Source organism: Polypterus senegalus, chromosome 2, assembly GCF_016835505.1.
Source record: "Polypterus senegalus isolate Bchr_013 chromosome 2, ASM1683550v1, whole genome shotgun sequence".
In the NCBI taxonomy this organism is placed as follows: Eukaryota; Metazoa; Chordata; class Cladistia; order Polypteriformes; family Polypteridae; genus Polypterus; species Polypterus senegalus.
The window spans coordinates 298,164,195-298,184,867 of NC_053155.1; the positions used below are offsets into that span (position 1 = coordinate 298,164,195).

The window sequence follows — 20,673 nt, forward strand, 5'->3', positions numbered from 1 at the left end:
GACATAAATGATCTGTGGACAGAGTGTCAGTCCATCGGAAAACACACACACACACACACACACACACACACACACACACACACACACACACACACACACAGAGGCTAGGATCAATTAGCAACACCAATTCATCTGAGCTTAATCAGGTTAAAGTTTAGTAAGTTCAGAGCTGATGTTTTAACATAGGCACAGTAATAGCAGAGAGTTTTCATTCCTACTTCACGTCGCCAGGGTCTGCATGGGTTTTGCATGTTCTCACTGCTCATTTGCAGATTAATTGGTATCAGCGTGTCAGTGGGTTAACTGCCTCAAACACATTGTCCTCAATTCTTTTATCACAGTATTCTCAGCAAGAGTGACTCCTCTTGCATTAAAAAAAGACGATATTTGGTTTGTGGTTCTTCAATCCTGAAATAAATAAAAGATGAGATGGAGAAAAGGAAACGGTCATAACAGAGAACTTCTAACTTTGGCAGAGTTTAGAAAATGAAAATTTCCAGGTAAACATTAAATTTACCAATGAACAAAGATCGTAGTAAGGAAGAACTTTAGCAGGAACGTAAAAAACTTTAACAGATCCAAGCTGTTTAATGAAGTTCTAGAATTTTAAAAGCTGAGTGAAGGTCAGTGGACTGGTAGCCATTTTGGTGTTGATTGAAGTTTCCCACATAGCAGTTATTCCTAACTATTAACATGCAAAGCAAATAATGAAACTAACTTTCTTTCTTTCTTTCTGCTTTTTCTGTTCAGTGACACAAAAAACGATTGCACATGGTACACTGATTCAAGGAAACAAGTGCTTTTCCCTTAATCATGCTATTAAAATGTGTAAATTGAAATCCTACTGTATTTATCAAACCATTAAACATACCCATTAAGTAGCAGTAATTTTCAACAGTGGCCTAGTTCTGGCTAGAATGGATTTAGTAAACACATGAGTGGAAAAATATATTTTGAAGGTTTTCTACCGTTAGTGGAATCACACACAAGTTCTTTTTTTAAGTAGTGAACACTATACTGAAGGTCTCCCTGTGTATACTTTTCCAAATTTATAACTGGACCACCAGCTGACAGGCTCACACACATTGACTGATGTAAAGCAATTAGCATTTAACCCCTTAGGCACAATACCTCACTATCTGCAATAGCCATTTTAATAAAGCTTTATAGGTTCACTATACAATGTATGCATTTCAAATAAAATATCTTTTAGGATTAAATGTCAAAAATAACCAAAAGGTAATTGTAAATGTATATAGATTCTTTAGAAACTGTAATTTAAAATGGTACTGTACAGTACATACAAACTTTCTCAAAACGTCTTCATTCATTACTTACAGGGCAAATTCTATCATAACAACACTGGCCCCAAATTGGGAACAGCTCTGGACAGGGTAAACATACATGCATACCCCACACTCACCTCACATTGGAGCCATTTTATAATCTTCATTTAAACTAACCTGCATGTCTTTGATGATGAGGGAAGAAAACCAGAGCACCAGGAGGAACATTCATACTTCACACATACAATGTCCAGGTGTTAGATTCAAATCTATGAGGCAGCAGCCTTGAATACAGTGCCATTGTACCACCAAAACTGTAGATAGTTAATCTGTATATACAGTTATTTACTCCCTTTGCCAGTTGCCTCATGTGGGTATAGATAGATAGATAGATAGATAGATAGATAGATAGATAGATAGATAGATAGATAGATAGATAGATAGATAGAGCTTTATTTGTCCCTTGGGGGAAATTTGGCTTTTTACAGAAGCTATTTGAATAAATAAATATATAAGATAAAGAATGACTAAAAAGCAAGAAAATTAAAAAGAAAGAAAACTTCTGATTTGACAGTCACAGTGCCATTGAGGCATTATGCAGGCGTATTGCCATTGATATAAAGGAGCCCCAGTAGTGTTTCACTTTTGCTGAATAATATGTTGGTTTAAAGTCCTCAGTGTTTATGAGCCAGAGAGATGATTTCCAGCATCTCTCTTTTGCTATAACCTCCAGGGAGTCTAGATTGCATCCCATAACTGAGCCTGCCCTTTTAATTAGCTTCTTGATTCGGTGGGACTCTCTTGAAGTATTGTTACCAGCCCAGCAAACCACAGTATAGAAAATCACACTGGCCGTCACAGAGTTGTAGAAGATGTAAAGGATGTCACTTCCCACTCTAAAAATAATCATTTTTTAATGGCATTTTATGGATCTTTACTGGATTGTGTGGTTCTTCCATTGCTTGACAATTATTGGTTCTTTGTGCTCTGAAATCTTCCTAACATGCAGAAAAAACTGAAATCTTTAATGTATGGTGAAGACTACCTAGCAAGTCACTACAGATTAAGACGACCTGAAGTTAGCTTGTGTTATTGTATGTAGCAAGAGTTCTTTTAAATACACAAACCATTGGTGTTTTACAAATCTGTTACCACATTAAAGGAACACACTCTCCTAAGAATAAACATATGTAGTTTGTCTGTGTTCCAAGGCCAGACCAACCTGTTATTGATGTGGACACCCAAGTACTTATAGGATAGTATCCTTGACTAGTGTCCTTGTCCTTGAATAGTGACCGGACATAGAGGCTCATTGGTGCGATAAAAATCAATAACGAGCTCCTTGGTTTTGCTGATGTAAAGTTACTGACAATTCTCTTTGTACCAGAAGCAAAAGGTCTCCATCTGACTCCTCTACTCTGACTCAACCCCTTTATCTCTACACTCTATAAGTGCAGAATCATCTGAGAATTTCTGCACATGACCTGACCTGGTGTTGTAATTATAATCTGAGGTGTACAAAGTGAATCATAAAGGAGACAGGAGTCTTCCTCATGGTGCTCCTTTGTTGCTTACATCCATTTCAAAGACACAATCCTTAATTTTCACAAACTGCGGTCTCCCTGACAGATAGTCCATTATCCTGGACACCATAGGCTCAACCATCTGCATATCTCTGCGGTGGCCCCTTAACAGTGAAGGCTGCATGATATTGAAGGCACTGGAGAAATCAAACAACATACACCTCCCAGTGCTGCGCCAGCTTTGTCCAGATAAGAATATGCCTTGTGGAGCAGATTGATATTTGCATCCTCCACTCTAATCTTTGTCCTATACGCAAGCTGCATTGGTTAAGGTGGCCTAACAAAAGAGAATTCGTACAGTCCAGGACAAGCCTCTCAGATGTCTTCCTGATGTGAGACGAAAGTGCTACTAGGTGAAGATGTGCCTGTCTTCTTTGGAACAGGAACAATGTAAAATGTTTTCCATAGCAATAGCACTTTCTGAAGTCTTAGGGACAGGCCTTAAGAACTCAAGGACTGGCTCCATCTGGTCCTGCAACTTTTCCTGTGTGTAGCTTCCTCAGTTGCCTCCTTACTTGGTCTTCTGTTATGGACAGCCCATGTTTGTGGTCAGATTTGTATAGATATGTGAGTAAAACTTACCTGCGATCAACTGGTGCCCCATAAAGTGCCTTTTGCTCTGTGCTTCTGAGAAAATCAGCCCCTGACATTTAACACGATTGAGCGGGTTTGATAATATATGTAGTGTACATATGTACAAATTAATATTTTATTTTATGTAGCACCTTTTAAAACATCCCAAGCTAATTTTCACTGTTCACAGATTTACAGATATGTTTTACAGTTGAACACCAACAGGTTAAGAAACTTGTTCATAGTCAAACTGTGAGTCATTGGTGTTGAATTGAACCAACAAACTGGTGGTCCAGTTCCTTAGCCACTGTGCTACAGTGCCTGACTATTCAGTTAGTTAACCTTGTCTAAAAAAAAAAACTGCAGCCTAACTACAATATAATTTCCTTTTTTGTAAAAGCAAAGTTATTCATAAATTTACATTGATTTTTGGAAAATAGTGTTTAAATATTTTTAAAATACTTGTTAATCTTACTGATCTTTTTCATGACTGCATTTACTTTTTCAGCTGATATTGACGACATGAAGATTTGCTATGTATTACGAGAAGGGGACAATGCTACAAGTGATATCTTCTACTTCACTATTGAAGACAACGGTATGTTTAATCTAAAATAAGATAAGGTGTTTATTGCTTCCTGCTTCCGTGATAGGTGTCTGCATAAGCCGATTGACCTAAATGTGACGCCTTAAGTTGTTTTTTTTTTTATGTGAGTGCTTTGAAGAATATGAATAAGAATGTGTCCTTTTTCTGAAATAAGAAATGTGCAGAATCTAGTGGTTGTGACATCTTCTATTGTATATACTGACTGTTAATCATAATGATCTCCCAAGAATGTCTGCAGTTATGTGATACTGAAGCATTTTGTCAGATAATTGGAGCTCATTATGTATTCGATGGTCATGGACTCTTACAGTATAAACAATCTGTTAATAATAATGAAGCCCTGATGATTTCCACTGCTACATGATGCTAAAGTATATTGCCATATCATCGTAGCACAGTGTGTGCCAGGGTTTGCCAATGTTTTAATCTGTAATCATAAGGAAAGCAAAATTTTAAATGTGGCCTGCAAGGCATACCCAGGAAAGAGCAAAGATAAAACAAATTCTTTGCAGAATCCGGGCCTCAGATGATCAGTGATTGAGAATGTTACGTCCAACTCATTACAAAACTGCTCTTAACTAATTGATCACCTCTTGCGTATTTGCAGAGAAACACTTTGTGACCCTAATGCATTTGGTTATACACTTTACTGTTCCTTCAGTTAAGCTTTTCCCACGTGCATTGCAAGTCAAGGCCTTTCATTCTTTCAGGCTTTGCTTTAGCCTTGAGGTGCTGAAATTCCTGGAGTTTTAATGTGTGTTGTTTAGCTGGCTGAAGTGCACAGGCTTTCTGTCTGATATTGATTTGTGTTTAAAACTCTTTTACTCGCTTAGACGTACTGTATGTATTAAACACTACCTGAGTCTGATTATAATCATTGTTCATCCTGCGTCAACCAGCTAATCTCTAAGACCTTCTGACACTGTTTTCTCAGTTTTTGTGACTTTTCTTTGAGATTCTTTTGGCAAACTGATTATCGTTGTGCTCCCTGGAACCCTCTCCATAGACCTGAATTTATCCATCAATGTTAACAAGCACATCACATCTGAAACTCAATTTTTATCTTCTACTGTTGATAGGGTATACCTGTCTGTAGTTTAATGACACGTTTCTATCTGCCATATTCATGAGAATTCTCCTGTACACTTTATTAACTTTTTTCTCTGTACAGGTATTATTTTTTTTATTTTCATTTATTAAATATAGCAATCGAAGTGTAATTATTTACTAAAATGTGCAAAAATACTTCATGTTAGTAACTGTAGAGATTACCTTTCCACATATTTATTCAGTAAAACATAAGGTGTTTAAGGTTTTTAGTCATGTTTACATAAGAGAACATGACATTTTTATAATTCATTAGTAAGTGTTATCATTATCTGTACTATAAATAATTAATAAGACCCCAAGATATTTAAACTTATGCACTTGGGAGCAGCTTCTCATTCCTTAACTGCAAGAAAAAAACATTTTTTTTGGGTGGAGAACCACGACCTCAGATTAGGAGGTACTATTTTTCATCTTCCAATGCATACTCTAAATCACAGTTTCAGATTTCTTGGTTTGTACATCTCAGAGAAACTAAACGGGTTACAAAGCACCAGTGTCTTCATCAGAAAAGCACAGCATTGCCTTCAATTCCGAAGCTGATTTAGGAAATGCAGCATGCAGAAATAAATGCTGGTGATTTTTTTCCGTAGCACTGTTCAGAGTATATGGACAGGAGAGATCACCACGGCCTAGGAAAAGAGCTCACAACATAGGGGTGTGAAGCGGGCACAGCGTATCACTGGGTCTGTACTTCCCACAATAAGAGTCCATATATGCCAAATGCTGCAGAAATAGGATTGATACATTCCTGTGTGATCCTACTTGCACAGTTTGATTTCCAAACTGAGGTCAGGCTGTAGGTATGCTAGTATCAAAGCTAACGCCTCTCGGTTCAAGAACAGATTCTACGTCTCTGTAGTCTGTCTTCTCAATAATGTGCACCACAGCTGGAATGGGAACATTAGACATACAAAGTACATTAAACATCCATGAGCATACTTCATAGCCATGTAAGTGTTCTGGTTTTTATTTTAATGTCTTGCTGTTGTTTTGTTGTGTATTGTATATGAGTGACCTGTACTATGTTTCAATGTACCTAACTGGACAGAAAAGTAAGATTTCCCATGAACATTTACACAAAAAGCAAGTAAAGAATCTTGAAACTTGACTGTCTGCAAACAGAAATAGTTTAACATATAGTTTCTCAAACTTTATGTCCTCCAATAGTAAACTACACCTTTATATTCTACACCTGAAAAACCATAATAGGGAGGGAAGACAAGATGCACACTTGGTGGGAATTAATGCCCACATTGAAAAGGCTTGACTTAAAAGATGTGTTTTCTCTCTGCGATTTAGGTGAATCGGTCATCCACAAAAATAAATAGCACCTTGCTAGGGGCTAATGAGTATTGCCACACTTATTTTTTTCTTTTGGGGCAGCTCCATAGTAGGAGGGCAAAATACCCCTTGATTGAGAAGTTTGCTTCCAGTGAAAGTGCTGTGCATAGAGATGTCTATGACTATATCCTGCCTTTTTCACACTCCGTCAGGTTTCAAGAGATTCCAGACTTTCCATAGCCTAATATGCCAGGGTCTGTCCTGCTAACTGACTGGACTTACACCTGACCACCATCCTTTGCTCAAACTTTTTCTGGCTGTGTTTGACCAGGGCACATGAATCACCTAGCCATCATGCCTTCACTTCTGTTCCAGGCAAGACTTTATTTGACTTAACTTGAATATTAATCAGGATCAGTTATGGATTGCTCTTTGTCTGGCCCACACACACAATTATACCAAGGCAGAATCCTAGTAGGGGTCCATCTATTTACTCGGTTTTTAATCACACTGTTCATTTTTATATGTAAGATGTAGCAATTGTGCAATTTTTCACCTATGGCCGATCTGCTTGGATAATTGAATTACTTTAATGTAATAATTACCTTCGTATGCAATTTTTTCTTTAACAAATAAAAGCTTCCAGTACTGTACATTTTCCATGTGTTCTGTTTAGCCTGTTTAATGCCTCCTAACAGCGCTGTTGTGTTTATCTTTGGGGTCAGTGATGTTATACAGTATATCCACAGGGGGATTTGAGAGACTTCCAGTGGAGAATCTCAAGAATAGTGTGCCTATTTAAATTATAGTCAAGAAGGCAGAGGTGGACAAGTATAGTATATCGTTTATTCCGATTGTGAAGGGGCTACTCAGTGTTAAAAAAAATTTACTATCTGGAAAAAGGAAAATCATCCAGATGCTGCAAGATAAGTCATTGGCTAATTTTCCTATCTTGCCGAAACCTCTTTGAGGAGAGAGAGGATATAAAGGCTTTCCTTACAGCGGCAGGTGTAAGGAAGGGACACACCCTGTTTAACAGATAACTGAAGATGAAAAAAGGTATAACAGGCAGCTTGAATGTATTTAAACAACATAAAAGAATAATAATCTTAAACCGCTTCCTAAAAGTCAGCTTATGTGTTTTTGCTCACACTGGATGAGGTAATTTTGGTTGTAATAGTCGATACAAAAATTTACACACTAATTCCTGGCTTCTTCTCAAGTGGCACAATGGTTACTGCTGCTGCCTCACAGCTCCAGAATCCTGGCCTAGTTGTTGTCTGTGTGGAGTTTGCACATGCACATTGTGTCTGTTTTAGCATTACTATTTTTATGGGTATGTCAATTTCCACCTACGTACAAATTATTCAGTCAGGTACTTTGGTGACTATATGAACAATTACCAGTGTGTGCATTAATATGCCCTTCCATGCCACATGTGGACCCATCCAGCACTGATTTCTTCCTTACTGCTGAAGCTGTCCAGCATCCTCTATGGTCCTGAGCAGCTTTCAGTTTGTTGGTTAATAGACAGATAAGTTATTTAAATAAAATAAATCTTTTGGAGTAATTATTGTTTGTATTTTCTGTACAATGAAGTGTCTTTGGATTTAAAATACACATGATGTAAGATATTTTGATAAAACTGATGATTAGTCAGATATATTTTTTTTGTTTTATCAGTTTTATCTTGAGTCTGTAGCTTTTGTCTTGATTGATTAATAGCGTTTGTTTTGATCTGACACTAAATGGTCCTGAAACTCTCTTTGGATTTTTCCAAGTAAGCCTAAGTGTGCAGTTTACATGGTTTCACCATTTTTGTATAGATTTATCTCTATTAAAATGTGCATATTAGGTTATATATGGGCTTCAGACTTGTCCTATGTACAGTGCCTTGGAAGTTTTTATATTTATTGTTACACAACTTGAATCAGAGTTTATTTAATTTGGCTTTTTGACACTGATCATCAGGAGAGGACTATTTAATGTCAAATTGAAAATTTTATATATTCATTTTGTATATAATTTTATAAACAAAATAATTGATTACCCTCTAATATCAGTTGATCTGTGTCAAAGAGATACAATAGGTTATTTCTTAAAAATGATTATAATTTAGTTCACCCAACTTCCATTTCACAAAGACATTTTTTTTTACAAAAAAAATGTTTTTAACATTGTTACTTGAGCACAATGTCTTCCAACATTGTTAATTGAGCACAAAGGCTTCCGATATTTTAAACAATTTTTGAACAATAGGTAAATGACCATTAATATCATCTTAAAAGTAACAAAGTTCAGAGGGTCAGCATATCCAGAAATGTCCAAGAATCAAACTTCTGTTAGCGAATATTCACAATGTTGTCCATCAGGCCGACGCATTTCGGGACGAATCCTTTCATCAGGTCTAGGCAACTAGAAACTAAAGACACATCTCATTAAAACATATGGAAACATATTCTGAAGGAGGGATATACAATAAAACCTTACCAAAGGTACAGATTTTCAAAGCACTTCTCAGACCCAACATCTACAATTCTGATTAACGGACCTCTCCCTTATTGGAAGGGCACTAGATTGAAAGTAGTTGCTGGTGTGCCAATAAATCCCATACATTAATAAAATCAGGATCTTGTTAAGACCTCAAAGTCTAAGAAATGTAATACAATATAATAAATTAAAAATATCCTAAAATCGAAGCAGAGTATATAAAACATATACAGTATTAAAAGCTGTAATGTTTACCCTATTTATAGTTATTTATAATTAACATTATATATAAGTTATTTTTTGTACTTAAGTAAAGATAATATCTTTGTGAAATGAAGGCTGGGTAAGCTAAAATATAATCGTTTGTGAGTAATTAATTTGTATTTTTGTAGCATTGCAGCTGGTTTTGTATAATTATAATTATAATTAAAATATAAGTTTTTTTGATTAATCAGTTTCAAAAAAGCTAAATGAAATTCACTTTTATTTAATGCTGTATAAAGTAAAATGTGAAAACGTTCAAGGTGGTGAATAGTTTTTATAGGCACTGTGAGTGCTGCCTGTGATGGGATGTTGTCCCATCTAAGGTTATTGAAACTTTTGTGTTCTTCATAACATGTATTGGGCAAAGCAGTTTCTGCGGTGGTTTCTTTTCATGATGGTATGCTAGTTCAGTGGTTTAGGTTCATGAGTTCCGTTTCCCATTACTTAGTGACTGCACTTTGTCCTCATGTTTCTTTCAAAATCCAGAAAGGTGCATTTTAGGTTAATTGACATCATAAATTGTTTCTGGTATGATTGACTGACTTAATGTGCCCTACTGTGATCTAGTGCTCCATCCAATACTGGTTCTTGCTTTGTGCTAGATGGAGTTTAAGTTAGCTGTAGCATTGTCTAATCCAGTAATGGAAATCCAAACATCCATGTATTTACCTTTTTTTAGTACATTTTGAGGGTTGTATGGAACCAGACTCTATCCCAGAAGAATTGGGTACAAGCAGAAACTAACCTGAAACAGGGTATCCGTTTGTTGTAAGGAATGTTTACAGTATATATACCATACAACTTACACTTGCTCATTACAGACCAGTTTAGAGACAGTCACTTGAACTGATCATGTCAGGGCCACACAGACAGAGACTGGCAGCATTAAGTGCATGTTATCTTTATTGAGGAATGGCACAATATCACAGTGTTAAGTACTGCTATCACACTACCCCAAGAGACTAGATTCAGATCCTGCCATAATCTCTGTATGTTATTTTGGCTATTGTCAAGAAGGCCAAAGTAAAAGTAATCAATGACTTTACTTTACTTTACCTGGGGGCACAGTGGAGGTTGTCCTTACTGACTGAATTACCTCCCAGCGTAGGTTTTCAAAGAACTATAAGAGCTGCCATTTATTTTGAACATATACAGTACACCAAAAGCAACTAGACTTTCAATTGCACAAGTATTATTAAAGACCTCATTCATCCTTCACAATCATTTTTTGTCCTTCTCCATTCTGGCGAATGATATAGCACTATTAACACTTGAACCACTAGACTAGGGGATAGTTTTTATCCTCTGGTCATAAGGCTATTCAACAGTCATTCCATGTTTACACCTGCATTCATGTTCCTTGCATAACTGATGTTGTATTTAATGCATGGCATCATATTGACAGGCTGTTATTTGTATTAAACTAATGTCACTACTTTGTGAAAGATATGCAGATGAGAATCTCATTGTACTGTGTGCACCTGACAATAAACTTGAACTTCAGTTTGCATACTCCTCCATGACCATCTGAGTTTTTCCTTGGTGCTCTAGTTTATTCCCACAATCCAAAGACATGCATTCCATTAACTGGTGGCATTACATTGGCCTAGTATGAGTGTGTTTGTCTGACACATCTTTCAGTTTATATCGATTGGCAAATTTCTCCCTAGGTGTGCTTGCAATGAACTGGTGCCCTATTTTGTATTTATTCCCGTCTTTCAGCCAAAACCTGCTGGACAGACTCTGGTATGCAACCACAAAAAATTGCTTTGAGGAAAAAATTAAAGTAACATGACATAACATTTTCAAACTAAATCCAAGTAAGCCAAGGAACAAGGCAGGGCCCATTCATACACACACCCACACTTATAATGTCACAGGGCCAATTTTGAATCTGTAATTAACAGTCAACATCAACAAATTAAGAAAAGAATTGAAAGTGGAGAATAGTTTTATGTAAATAAATATGATCTGGAATGTATTTTTTTACACAAAACAGACTATAGGCAGACACACACACTAGTCTTCAGACTCTTGCTACACTATGTTTTGATGCAGGCCTTCATTGTTCTTTAGAGCTGATTATTTAGATAAGAATGTTTTACCTTTATGTGTATTATGGCTTTTTTTTACCAATTAGGCAAGGAAATAAGTGTTGAAAATGTATTTTCTGTATTTGTGAAAGCCTAGCAAGATAGAAATTGTTTAATGGCATATTATATTTCAAAATATTTATAAGAAAGATCTTGGCAACAATACAGCCAGGTCCTGTTGCAACAGCTAACAAAGAGTTACAGAAGAATAAGAACTCATGTCTGGCACACGCTCAGTGTGTCCATCTCACAATAAAGAGAAAAAGAGCCCAAGGAACAATAAAGGCTTTTCATTTCTCATACATGGAAAACTCCTTCTAAAAGATAGTCCAGGGTATAGTTTTCAGTGTGTTCCCTACTAGTATAAATCAAAATTGAAACAATGCAGCAGAACTGCCAGTTTGGCGCTAGTGCCTTTTTGCCTTTGAGCATGCTGAACTTTTGACGCAGTAGACATCTCATATTGTATTAGTGATACATGGGGTTCTGACTGGTTCATAGTATTAGTAACATCATGCGTGAGGAATGATGTTTACCTATTAACATTTAGATGGCACAATCAGATGGTTTTAACTCCAAGCAAGCCTTTAAATGTAGATGCAAGTAATAAATGAATGTGTTGTAATTCTATGCTGTTGTTAATTTGACATGCAAGGTTTGTACTGGAGGGAGGAATCATGATGTAAATCCAACACCCTGAAAGTGTTTGTGTGGAGTAAGCATAATCACCTACATCCCTAAAGATATGGAGTTCAATGAAATGGTAAACATCATGCCAAATTGGTGCCTCTGGGTATGTCTGTGAGTGTTGCCCTATGATGGACTGGTACCCTGTACTGGACTGTTTGCTGCCTTGAACCCAGTGCGTCTGGGATATGTGATTCACTGCAGCCCTGATTTGGATTAGGGAGGTTTAAGAATATTAGTTATGTTAGGACTTTTATAAGTAAATATTCAAAATAAAAGACACCCAGTACTTGAAAATTAAAACAGTATTAGGCTTCTTATATCTGTAATGGTGCTTGTCAATAGGAGAAATACAGAATATTATATGTTTACTGATTTTCTTATAAACAATTTATTTGTTAAAAAAAAACTAGTCCATCTCTATGTAATATGTGATGGATTGACACTTCTGTAGCATCCTGGTATATTTTGATTTCTAGAACTGATAAGGATGTGTACTCCTTAAAAATATAAAATTGCCCAGCTTGTGGATTCATTGCTTGACATTTGCTGCCAGTGACCTCTCCCTGCAGCCTAGCAACATGCCCCATTATTGACTGCTTTAAAGGGTGAAGTGGTGGCTCTGAGGCTAAGGATCTGCTCTGGTATCCCAAAGGTTGCTGGTTCGAATCCCCGTCACTGCCAAAAGAGATCCTAATCTGCTAGGCCCTTGAGCAAGGCTGTTAACCTTCAATTGCTTCAGAGGTGCTGTACAAAGTCTGACCATAAGGGGTATGCGATAAGTAACAAATTCCTAATACGAGAAATTGCATAAGGCAAAATAAATAACAAAAAAAAAATGTACTGTACTTGTTTTTTTTGCCAATCTTTGCAAAATTGTCAATGTTAACTTGTTTGGCTTTGTACACTCACCTGAACTTTCTACTTGATGGATCAGTGTCATGTCCATTGCTTCTTTAGATTCAAGTTGTTCCAGCCATTCATCAAATTCTGTTCTAGTGATGTCTAATTTAGGGTTGCTAAGGCTGCATCAAACCTACGTGTCATGCCAGTCTATCACAGGATATGTTCACAAATACAAAATCACTTTCTGTGGTCTAATATAGAGTCACCAAATAGCATAACATGTACATCTTTGTGATGTGTATGGAAAAGCAGAGCAGCATGAGAAAAGTCTATGCAGATGGCAAAGAGAACATGCAGAGCCCACATTTACTGGAACATATGTAGGGTTACACGCTGATCCAGAAATGGGTGCTGAACTATGAAACCTTCTTGTTTAAAGTCCAGTGCCTTAGGCACTAGGCCACTATCTGTCCAACATTAAAATTATAGGTTATTTATATCTCTAAAGTGTCTTTGCACAGTTTTCCTAAGGTCTTAATATACTGCATATACAGCTTTCATTCATATTTAATGCTTGCTTTATACTTAATTGGAAATGATTAGCCTAACTTGAAACAGTAATAAATAATTGTTGTAATACCACAGTTACTAAACTGAAAGCCACGAGAGTATCTGGAAACTGAAAGCTCACTGGTTCAGTAGACTAAGCTCTTCTGAATACAGTAGACTTCTTCATGAATGTCCTTTGAGGTATTCTGGATGAGAGACAACCAATTAGCCTCTGTGTCAAGACCTTCACCTCCTGTAGGAAGCGGCACCAACCATTAAAGCTTCCTGTTGAGAAACTGAGGACAGAGAGGTTAAGGGTATAGAGAATTCAGTTGTGCAGAACAGCTTATGATTTTAAATAGTAGGAGAAAAACAACTTTCAGATTCTCTGCATTTCAGGCTATGGGTAGAATGGCACTATGTATTGTATGGGACCATGTTGTAGACTTTTTCTTTATTTTGCTAAGCAAAGAAATCATGTGAAAAGACAAACCTGTTTTGTAAGGAGACAGGCCATTTACCACTGCTGTTGATATGTGAGAAATATTGATCACTTCATATCACCTGTCTTAACTCATAAAAAATAGTAAAGGGGTGTTTGGGAGAGTTCCTGGATCCATAAAGAATACATCTGGCCAGCAGTTAGTCCTAATTAGTCATTTAGTATTCATGCTATAATGCACCTTTCATAATCTCAAAATGCCAACTACAGAATTACAAAGCACCAGTTTAACAACAAGGAGGGGTACATGTGGTACAATAAAGCCAACAGAAGAGGATGCTGACTTAGTTAAGAGTGGGTAATGTCCGAAAGTTTATATTGTCAGGGATTGTTCTGTTAATTATTGAGTCACTCGTTTGTATTGTGTGTTTATTATAGTTTGTATGTTTTAGTTATAAAGCAGGGGATCCCAACCAGAGGGTATATTTTGCCAACTCAGGTGATAAATTTGCTTAAAAACGCTGAAGTAGTGAAGATCTTTATTAGCTCCCAAAGATGACATGTCTTTCAACTGCACCAAGAATATCTAAAATCATAGGTGTAGTGAGAAGTCAAGCAAAATGACACATTTATTGACTAACTGAAAGATTACAATATGCAAGTTTTTGACACAACTCAGGCCCGTTCTTCAGGCAGGATCTTGCAAAAGGATTGTTTGATTAATGCCATTTATTAAGAAATGAAAAAATACAAAACTGGCTGGCCTTGTCTGAAGCCTCTGTCCATTAAATTATAGTAATACCTTTAGTGGCAGCACTGTATACATGTGTATATTATTTAGATCCTTCTATACATAATTTCTTTCAAGGAAAGATACAACTTAAAGGTTATTTATAAAGGATAGACATTAAAACACAAAATCTCAGGTGTATATCTTTTATCACATGTGGTTGGACTGAAAATGAAAGAGCAGATAACATACTTAGGAGGTGAAGGAGGGAACGAAGCCAGGGTGGATGAAAGGAAACAAGGGAAGATTAGGTGTGAATATGCTGCCATTAAAGAAGATTAAGGAGGAGATTAAAAAGTGCAGTAAGTGCATCATTAAGATATGGAGAAATATAGATTGCCAATTCTATATTATATTTCCTATTGAAGGAATTCTGAAACCAAAATTATATTTTTACATGTTACTTACCCATATGTTTGTAGTAATAGCCAAGAACAAATTTTAATCAGATGTTTACATGCAGAATAGAGAGAAAAAAGTTTTTAATACAGTTTAAGCCAATAGTAGCCAATGTTGCACAGTGGAAAAAAAAGGTTTGAAAATGCCCATGGAAAAAAAAATGAACTGACATATAATCCACATGTTAATTATCCAATTGTATGCACAAAACATGCAAAACAGATGTTTTTTAGGTTAAAGATCGCTAAATAGATGAACTGAAGAAAGGACTTTTGACCAATGAATGACAATTCTCCTGTACCTTCATGGCACCAACTCTTAACTGTTCCTGCCTAAACTTCCATTACAACAAATATGCAGTGAACAGTTTGAAGAGGTAAATAAACACCTAATACATAACCTAGGCAATGTGTTGTAGTGGTTAAGGCTTTGGACTTCACACCCTGAGGTTTTGGGTTCAAATCTCAGTACTGACACCATGTGACCAGAAGCAAATCACTTCACCTGACTGTGCTCCAATGGTCAAACCAAAAAAGAAATGTAACCAATTGTATCATAAATGTTATAAGTCTCCTTGGATAAAGGTATCAGCCAAATAAGTAAATGCAAATTTGTGACAGACAAGCTTCTCTTATTTGTTCATGTTTGTGCACAACAATATTTTCTAAAGTCCTTGAACTTCCTCTTATGTCATGGAGAATATGATTACATCACATACACTTAAATAACAACCTTTATTATACCATATACAGTATACGTTAAGTCAAGAACGTAAAGGGGTACAACCCATAGTGAAATTATCCACATATTAAATTTTTACACTGTGAGTACAGACAGGTCAAGTAACTAACTCGGGGCCGCACAGTGCATTAGACTCCTGAATTGACCTTGCACTTTCAAGTCCACTTACATGCTGCATCTGCTAAAAGATTGACCATAAAATATTTCTTAATGGAGGATTACGACATAACCCAGAGTTGATATTTCTTCTGCATATTGGTCTTACCTTGTGTCCGTGTCATTTGTAACCTTTTATCATTTGCTTTCTACTGTATTATTCACTCTTTATCTGGAGTTGCTTAATTACAGCACATAAGAAATTACATTTCAGTTTTTGAAGATAAAAAGATTAACTTCTGGTCACATAACACTAATTGAATTGTTTAATAAAGGTTGATAGGTGGTATTTCCTTATGCCTATCTTTAGAGAATAGACTCAGTTCTGTATTACACTGAATAGAGAAACCCTTGTCCTGTAAATGAGGTTATTTTAACATAACCTCCTGAAAGATTAGGAATGACTAATTATAAACAGATACAAATAATAAAAACAAGATTAAGTACAGTAAGTATATAAGCAGTACAGTGATATTATCCCATCCCCACACAAATCCTTAGCCTTAAGAGATATGTCCACACAGGATAAAGAAATTTTACTTTAGTTCCACAAGCTGCTTTTTGCTTTTTAATTTCGGCTTATATCCTAAAGATGGGCTTTGCAGTACATTGCAATTGATATTTTGAACGAAGAAAATATTATGAACACTGAGTGGTAGCTCTTGCTTACTCATTTTACCTATTTTCTGATTGCCGTAGGCAGAAATGATAAAAACATGAAAGTGGCAAAGCTACATAAAAAACATCCAAGAGACCTAAGCATTCTGCGGGCCTCTGTCAAAACATACTTTATGTCCAACTTTGGCATAATAATGCTGTTTACATCACTGAAGCAGGTCTGAACACTGTATGTCTGTGTGCCATCCCATCGTAATTAGAGATGAAAGACAAAAGTGGCAATGCGCTAGTGTTTAAAATTTATTTAAAATTGTATAAATTTTAATGAATTAATTAAGAATTTTTTTCTGCCCAATTTCCTGTTCTGACCACAGTTTTTCTTTCACTTTTTTCCTTTTTTAACGCTCTTTTAATTTAACAGGATTTCATTATAGTCACCTGAGGTTTTTTTTTTATATAAGTAGTACTCATTCCATTTTTATTAATTCTAGCACTTGAAGGAACAAAATGATGTGAAAGAAAGAAAAAACTAATTATAGGGTGTAAACTGGCATTGTGTGTATTATGCACACAGTAAAATAAACATTTCAACACTACAATTTCTTATTAAACTTTTCACAGAGGGAGGAATCTGAGAGGAGGAGAACCTGTCAGAAGCTTTTATAATAATGTAACTTAATCTTTCCAGTGTTAGTTGATTTGCTGCCATTGTTTATCATTTCTTGGGGTTGGAAACTATTCCCTGACCGTAGTTGGACATAGGAAGTGATGGCCTAGTGGCAGGACCCAAGACTGTAAACTACTGCTGTAGGTTATTGGTTCAGTTTTTACCCCTGACTAAATTGTGTGGAACTTTATAGATGACTTCACTTGTAATGTTTCATGCAATAGTTCAATAACTGTAAAGCACCCTAGGACCGTGTAAACTAGAAAGAAGCTATATTATAGCATGCAGCTTATATAGTCATGGATATTGGGCCCATTTATAGTCACTTATTTGCATACTAGCTGTGTAAGCCCGTGCTGTAAACAGCCCAGGGTCATAGAAACTATTGAAATCGTCAGAAAAATAATTGAAATGTAGAGATGTCAGTTAATTGAAAGGGACTACTCTAGGCATCTCTGTCATAGGAGGTTTTGTTTTGCTGATGTGCTTGCATCGCTTGTGTATTAGCGGGAGGAAAAGTAAAAGTGATACCGTGTTGCCGATGTTAGCAGCTAAGCAACTTTTGTATTTCTTCTGAGGTTTCGTTTTGCTGACATGCTTTCCTCGCTTGTGTATTAGCGGCTAAGCGAGTTTTCTGCTTCCTTGGAGGCGAAGCCCTAACCCCGACTCCACCTCTCACTTCCGGGCCGGACAAACACACACACTTCCACGTGTAGATGTTTATATATAAGATATTTGGCATTTTGGGGAAAACACACACAAACACATAAAGAGACGAAATGTATGATTGTGATAGTTCAAATAAATATATTTCTTTGTATATACTGCATGATTGTTTTCTGTTTATGTTTTAAGATTATGCTTTTTGTGGGTGGAATGATGGCACAGTGATAGAGCTGCTGCCTCGCATTAAGGAGACCAGCGATCACATCCCAGGTTGTCTCTGTGTGGAGTTTGCATGTTCTCCCTATGTCTATGTAGGTTTCCTCTTTGAAGCTCTGGTTTCCTGCCACTGTCCAAAGACATGCAGGTCAGGTGAAATGGCGTCTCTAAATTGGCTCGTGTGTATGTGTGTGTGTTTGCACTTTAATGTACTGGTGTCCTGTCCAGGATTTGTTCCTGCCTTATGCCCATTGCTACCTTGGATAGGCTTCAGCAACCATGACCGTTGTCTGGATTGAGCGGGTTACAAAATAATAATATTAATTCTTTGCATCTATATAACACTTTTTTCACTACTCAAAGCGCTCAGCAATTGCAGGTTAAGAGTCCCTTTTGGCATTTATGGGATTCGAACCGGCAACCTTCCGATTGCCAATGCAGATCCCTAGCCTCAGAGCCACCACTCCAAGATGCTCACCAAAATGACATGATAACATGATTTTTGTCTTTGTTGCTTGTCTTTTCACAATATTATATTACCGGATAAGTTTAGTATTTTTCAGGTCAAAGTTCTTTCTTCACAACCATTTGCTTCATAAAATTGTGTTCTAAATAAAAGCACTTTTTATAAATTAAAACCAAACAAATCCTTGTCGGTTTTTGCAGCTAATGGATACCTGGGTTCATAGGCAAATGAAAAAGCTTTAAAACTTGCCAGATATGTCCACTTTGAAGCAGCAAAGGTTTTGATTTAGGAAAACATGCCTTTGTTGTTTTAAGAAGAAAAAATGCACAAAGCAAAATAAATGTTTTGATATTCAGCTTTTTTAAAAGGAAACTGTTGACTTTGCTCCACCACTCGCCTTTTTTCCTCTGCAGCTTTCAGGGCCTGTGGTGTGGATTCACCTTGAAATGTCATCACCAAGAGCTTCTATTGATAATGAATGTGGATGCCCTGATGTAAATTGCTGATTGTGTTCTGTAGACAGCTAGGTAAAAGGCACACAGGATTGCCTATATTCTTTCACTATATGGAGGTGTATTTCATTGTTTCAGTGGCCACTTCCACCATGCTGTGCCACATGTTCCTACTTCATTCGCTCACCAAGGTCAGAGGTAATCTGTATGCCACTCTTTCCCCAGATTACTTCACAGTAGCAGTCAGCATTTTTCTACCAAACATACATACTGTACTACTGATCTGTCAGTTGAGGTACCACTAGTGACAGTGAGGTACGAGAGAGTGATAGCTTACAGGCTTAGCCAGTGCTGTGTCTGCAGTCTGCACCTTTGCCCCCTGCACTCAGCTCTGCCACTGTAGCTCGCGAAGCTCCTTTTTATGCCAGCTCCTTTAGTTAGCGCAGAGCTGTTATCCTGGCTTCATAGCACCAGGTTATGCATGTGTTTTGCATATTTTCACTCATGTATTTATTGATTGTTATTTGCAAAACGTACAATGAAACTCTTATGTGCTGTTTTCACCATGCTGTTACTCAAAGTGAATAATGCAACACAGAATCTAAGGGGCAAAAAGTAAGTGCCATTTAGGAAAAAATAATCATATGATTTGTGTGCACATCTGTCTTATTATTACAAGCTGAGGTAGAATATAACTGTTGAAAAAATAGATTTGCAGAAGCCAAATTAGGATAATAAGCAGAATATATCTTGGTACTGGGGGTTTGTCGGGTTGTGATAACTCCACCCATGATGGGGGCTTTGAGCAGACAACCAAAAAGGAAATGTATTCTTACCTCAAAAATAGTTCTAAGAATCTGTGATAAAATGATTATTTTTATTTTCCTTTTGCTATCACAATTATACCACATAAATGCAAAAAGCATATTTTCTTAAATAGAAACCTTTGCTGCTTCAAAGTGGATGTATTTAGTAAGTTTTAAGGCTTTTTCATTCACCTACAGACCCGTGTATTAGTCTCATTGTAAGCTGCACAGACGAGGTATTTTAAAATTCCTAAAAACACTTCACTTCAGAGTACAATTTTATGTTGCAAATTAATGTATACCAATAATGTGAAGAAAAATACCAAACTTATCCTTTAAGCAGAAATGTTCTTGATAAAAATAAATTTGATTGAACATAAATATACTGTATATTAAAGTACATCAGAACCCCATTTATCTGCTCCCCAATTTACTAAGGCTCTGCAGTATCTAAAACAAACCTACTGTACAATGCACTACTTTTCTTATAATTCATAAATGTTTTGCCTTGAATACTGTGCCAGGCACTTAAATGTTATACTTTTCACCTCAACTGTATCAAGCAAGCAGTCAAGGAGCAGGTGACTGTGGGAATGTGGGCACGACTCATTCAGCCCTCCCCAGCTGCACTCCTCAGCTAATGTCAGTGTGTCGCTGACATGCTCTACTGTTTTGTTCACTTCCGATTTTTGTGTTTATACCTTTTAAAGTGCTGTGGTGAACTGCAGGTGTCAACTGCAAAGTCAGTGACCACTCTGTGACGTGAACTAAATGGAGATCTCCATCTGTCAGCTGCACAGCGCCTGTACTGTGCAGCTCTGACCACTGTAAGTGACGTCAGCCCCCACCTTCTCAGTGAGTTTTCATCTATCCAAGGAGACATTG

General features: G+C 36.7%; 1 protein-coding gene across 1 annotated transcript in view; it reads left to right on the forward strand.

The window, feature by feature from the left end:
- Positions 1 to 20,673, forward strand: part of LOC120524020 (FRAS1-related extracellular matrix protein 2-like) — a 352,114-nt gene that overhangs the window by 19,936 nt on the left and 311,505 nt on the right. The window contains exon 2 of the mRNA XM_039745822.1: positions 3,951 to 4,040. Coding sequence (XP_039601756.1) covers positions 3,951 to 4,040 — 90 coding nt within the window. The remainder of the gene's footprint in view (positions 1 to 3,950; positions 4,041 to 20,673) is intronic.